This window comes from Salarias fasciatus, chromosome 22 (assembly GCF_902148845.1).
Source record: "Salarias fasciatus chromosome 22, fSalaFa1.1, whole genome shotgun sequence".
Lineage (NCBI taxonomy): Eukaryota > Metazoa > Chordata > Actinopteri > Blenniiformes > Blenniidae > Salarias > Salarias fasciatus.
Genome location: NC_043765.1, coordinates 1,548,973 through 1,553,972, shown reverse-complemented (window position 1 = coordinate 1,553,972; position 5,000 = coordinate 1,548,973). Strand labels below are relative to the sequence as shown.

The 5,000-nt window shown below is 57.3% G+C and overlaps 1 protein-coding gene across 1 annotated transcript in view; it reads right to left on the bottom strand.

Moving 5' to 3' along the window:
• The window catches only part of LOC115409189 (ATPase family AAA domain-containing protein 2-like), a 25,325-nt gene that overhangs the window by 4,782 nt on the left and 15,543 nt on the right, over window positions 1–5,000 (bottom strand). The window contains exons 15-23 of the mRNA XM_030120241.1: window positions 4,876–4,966; window positions 4,483–4,797; window positions 4,306–4,411; window positions 2,533–2,719; window positions 2,178–2,363; window positions 1,642–1,777; window positions 1,367–1,563; window positions 1,100–1,244; window positions 643–765 (exon numbers count right to left, since the gene is read on the bottom strand). Coding sequence (XP_029976101.1) covers window positions 643–765; window positions 1,100–1,244; window positions 1,367–1,563; window positions 1,642–1,777; window positions 2,178–2,363; window positions 2,533–2,719; window positions 4,306–4,411; window positions 4,483–4,797; window positions 4,876–4,966 — 1,486 coding nt within the window. The remainder of the gene's footprint in view (window positions 1–642; window positions 766–1,099; window positions 1,245–1,366; window positions 1,564–1,641; window positions 1,778–2,177; window positions 2,364–2,532; window positions 2,720–4,305; window positions 4,412–4,482; window positions 4,798–4,875; window positions 4,967–5,000) is intronic.

Sequence of the window (5,000 nt, the reverse complement as noted above, 5' to 3'; positions counted from 1 at the left end):
CGGCCCCACCCCTCCCACCCCCTGTCCTCTCCCGCCTCACTCCCCCCCGCCCCCCCGCCCCAACCCAACACTCATACCCACTCACTCATACTGACACACACACATGCACACACGCACACACACAACCACTCATCCCTAAACCAATCGCACACACACACACTCACATTCCAACATACTCACACCCTCTCACGCACACGCTAACAAGCACACACACACACACACACACACACACACACACACACACACACACACACACACACACACACACACACTCCATCCTACCCCAAACACACTCACATTCCCGCGTCATCCAACTGTCACATCCTGTGGGAGACACCCCCGGAAGGCAAGGGAACACCGAACCCCACATCCAGGACCCCCCGCCACCCACAACTGCCGCCCCCACCCCCCCACCCCCCCGCCGCAGACAGGTATGCACCCCCCTGAGCCAGCAGCCCCCCAAACCACAGCCGCTCCAAACCCCCGGCCTGTGGGGAAAACAACAGCCCCCCCCGCCCCACCCCCCACCAGAAGGAATCTGGAAACGGGGGCGCAGAAGACCCCATTGCCCTCCCTCCCCCCCCCCCCCCCCCCCCCCCTCCGTCTCGTGAGTGTTGATGGTTCCACACACGTTCTGCTCACCCCTCTTGAAGCGCGCCTCTTGGATCTCCTCACACACTCTCTCCAGGTCGGGGTCCAGCTGGTCTCGGATGGCGGCGCGCACGGCGTCCCTCAGGGCGCACGCTCGGTGCCGCAGGCCTCCATCTGCAGCACAGACAGCAGCCGTTCCGCTCGGGTTCTCGGTTCTCCTCACAGGTTACTGTGAGTCCGACACGTTTCAGTGGCTTAGCATGCTGCTAGCTGTGTGAGCAGTTAGCAGAGGTCGCATTGGCATTAGTATTAGCGTTAGCATTAGCGGTAAGCTATAGCGGCGGTCGAGGAGGAGTTTCCATCGTCACATTTCACACTGGAAGTCGACTATAGAGCATCTTCCTCCTCTAACCGATGTACAGCTAACGTGTGTGTGTGTGTGTGTGTGTGTGTGTGTGTGTGTGTGTGTGTGTGTGTGTGTGTGTGTGTGTGTGTGTGTGTGTGAGACCTAAGGTGGACTCCAGAGCGTTCTTCCAGATCAGGTCTGCGTCTGACAGGAAGTCTCCTACAGTCGAGTACTTGTGCTGATCGATGTTGGTCAGCAGGGTGGAGAGGTCCATGGGGGTCTGGGTCACCAGGAGGTAGTCTGGGACCTGGAGGAGGAGGAGGAGCAGGAGGAAGACGTAACTGTAGTGGTACGGTGGTGCAGTGGTACGGTGGTGCGGTGGTGCAGTGGTTCAGTGGTGCGGTGGTGCAGTGGTACCCCTCCCCCCACCTCCTCCAGGTCCAGCGGCCGGCTGAAGGCCCTGAAGCGCCGGTCCAGGATCAGGCGCTCCGTCACGTTCCGGAGGAGAAGGCGGAGCTCCCGCAGCACGTCCTCCTCCTGCTCCTCCAGGTGGAGGCGCTCCTGCTGCGACAGCTGGTGGGGGGGCGGCAGGGGCGCCGGGGGGAGGACCTCCAGGGTCCCGGTCTCTGTGGGGGGGGGGGGAGCAGACGTTAGCGGGGGGTCCGGGTCCGGATCAGAACGGCCCGGTGCGGGCAGAGACTGACCGGGGTCCCCGTCGGGGGGCGGAGGCTCAGCGGCCTGGTTCAGCAGGAGGTCCTGGAAGAAGGCGGAACGTTCCTTCTGGGACGGAACCCCGAGGGTGTAGACCTCCCCGTACTCCTCCCGGAACAGACTCTGGATCTGAGGAGAACATCACAGGGTCTTCATGGTCTGCGCCGTCCTTCACACCGTCCCACTTTGGCAGGTTCCAGTTCCACTCAACAGAACCCAGCAGGATCCAACAGAACCCAGCAGAGCCTGACAGGAACCCAACCAAACCCAGCAGAACAGGAACCCAACCAAACCCAGCAGAACCCAGCAGAACAGGAACCCAACCAAACCCAGCAGAACCCAGCAGAACAGGAACCCAACCAAACCCAGCAGAACCCAGCAGAAAACAGCAAAACCTGACAGAACACATAACAACCTGACTCTAAAGACCTCCAAGACCATCAGGACCTTGAAGACCTCAATCAGGACCCTCAGGACCATTAGGACCTCCAGGACCTCTATGGGGACCTCCAGCATACCCTTTCCTCACCTCGGGGTCCAGCTGCTCATGGGGGACGCTGCAGGTGGCGAGGAGCAGGACGGGCGAGAAGGACGGGATGCCGGCCAGCAGGCTGAGGAAGGACGCCCTGAGCGCCGGGCCCACCGTGTCCCACCACTGCTGGATGTGGGGGACGTAGAGGACGCTGGGGGACGTCCGTCTGGCCTCGGAGAACCGCTGCGCACAGACAAGAACCACGTTACCGAGAACCACGTTACCTCGAGAACCGCAAACTCAGGAACACACCAGCAGGTCAGAGGCTGCTGCTGTTCTGGGTGCAGGGTGGCTGTTTACAGGGTGTAGGGCGGCTGTTGTTCAGGGTGTAGGACGGCTGTAGGACCCTCACCTGAGCACAGGCCTCCTCTGGGGACGAGCTGCCGGCTCCAAACAGGACAGCAGAGTCCAGGCTGTGGACGGGGAACCGCTCCAGAGCGTGAAGGATGGCTGGAGCCAAGTGAGACGTCTGACCAGAATCAGGACGTCCAACCAGGAGCATCCGGGGACGGTGAGACATCGGCTGTTTGACCGCACTCCTACAGGGGGCAGCAGAGAGAGAGAGAGAGAGAGAGAGAGAGAGAAATTTTCTGAGTGGTCACGTTTCCATGGGCCTGCATAATCGGATTGCAGGTGAAGCAGATGGTAAAAGGTTCATATAAACACCAAGTGGATCCGCTTCACTCGGAGTGGATTGTATTTCTGATCCGATCGTTCGAGGTCGTCTACACCGATCGATAATCCGCTCCGTGTCTCATATAAACAGAGCCTGACAGCCGAGCGGATGAAACGGGGAAATATTTGTTCTGTACATGCATTCCCTCGTAGCGACGTGATGAAGAGACAGGAAGCAGTAAACAGAAAACAGGAAGCAGTAAGCAGAAAACGGGAAGCAGGAAGCAGGAAGCAGGAAAGTCAAAAACAAGCAGAAGAAATCGATGTTGGTTGAGAAACACACTTTAAGTAAAAAGCTCAGGCCGGGGGAGTGCTCAGTCCTTGAGCAGCGTATCCTGGAGATGTTGGATCAATAATCAATAGCAGATCAAGCAGATAAAAACTCTCTGAGGACTGCTGCTGCACAGCTAAAAACCTGAAAGTTCGATGACAGACTTGGTCCTCATGGCACAGGACGCTGATTAATCCGCTTCACCCAGCGCCCTGGAGAAGCAGCACTGATCGAGGATCGCTTCTTATGCCGACCATGTTTACACGTGGGTTTAACACGAGTCTTTTCAATGGGACTGAATAAACACCAAGGAAGCTGGGCTAATGAGAAGTGACCATAAAACAAACCTGGATGGATGGATGATGGATGTATGATGGATGACGGATGGATGGATGATGGTTTGGTTGATGGATAGCGGATGGATGGATGATGGATGACAGATGGATGACAGATATGGATGGATGGATGGATGGATGAATGGATGGATGGATGGATGAATGATGGATGGATGCTGGATAGTTGGATGTATGGATGGATGGTGGATTGATGGATGAATGAATGGATGATCAATGGATGGATGATGGATGGATGGATGGATGGGATGATGGATGGATGGATGAATGGATGAATGGATGGATGGATGGATGGATGATGGAAGTATGATGGATGACGGATGGATGGATGATGGTTTGGTTGATGGATAGCGGATGGATGGATGATGGATGACAAATGGATGACAGATATGGATGATAGATGGATAGATGGATGGATGGATGGATGGATGGATGATGGATGGATGCTGGATAGTTGGATGTATGGATGGATGGTGGATTGATGGATGAATGAATGGATGATCAATGGATGGATGATGGATGGATGGTGGATTGATGGATGAATGAATGGATGATCAATGGATGGATGATAGATGGATGGATGGATGGATGATCAATGGATGGATGATGGATGGATGGTGGATTGATGGACGAATGAATGGATGATCAATGGATGGATGATAGATGGATGGATGGATGGATGATCAATGGATGGATGGATGGTGGAGTGATGGATGGATGGATGGATGGATGGATGGTGGATTGATGGATGAATGAATGGATGATCAATGGATGGATGCTGGATGGATAGATGATGGATGGATGCTGGATGGATGATGCGTCTCACCTGGTGAAGTGCAGAAGGTTCCTGGTTCTGGTTCCTGAGGGGTTTGTGGTTCCGGCGCCTCCGTCTGCAGACATCAGCCCGTCGTCATGGACACCAGAGGTCAGATCTGACAGGAAGAGAAAGGAGTCCATGAGCGCGACGCCGGCCCCGGCCCCGCCCCCGTGGCGGTGAACTCACCTGGCTCCGCCCTCCTCCTCGCGCCCTGCGCGGCGTGCGGGAATAGCCGTCGCAGCGCCGCCAGGGCGTCCCGCAGGGCGCCGCCCAGCAGCGGCTCCACCACAGCCGACAACGGTTTGGCCGGCGAGGCGTTGGAGCGGCGCGACGCCGGCGACATCTTCATCATGGCCGCCGCGAAGTCCTCGGCGCCCACGGCGATGGAAGACACGTCCAGCAGGAGCTTCTGCGGCGAGCCGTAGATTTGGGGGTAGCGGCGCCGCAGCGCGCACAGCGCCGCCTCCGTGCACACGGCGCGGATGTCGGCGCCGCAGTAACCTGAGGAACGCCGCCGCCGGTCACACCGCCGCTTCCCACTCCAACACAACAACCAGAACCGGGAAGGAACCGTCTTACCGACGCAGCGCGCCGCCAGCTCCTCCAGGAAGTCCTCCGATGGACACGGTGTCCACTGCCGCGTGTGGATCTTCAGAATCTCTTTACGAGACTACAACGTCACAAAGGCAGAGGACACAGTGTCA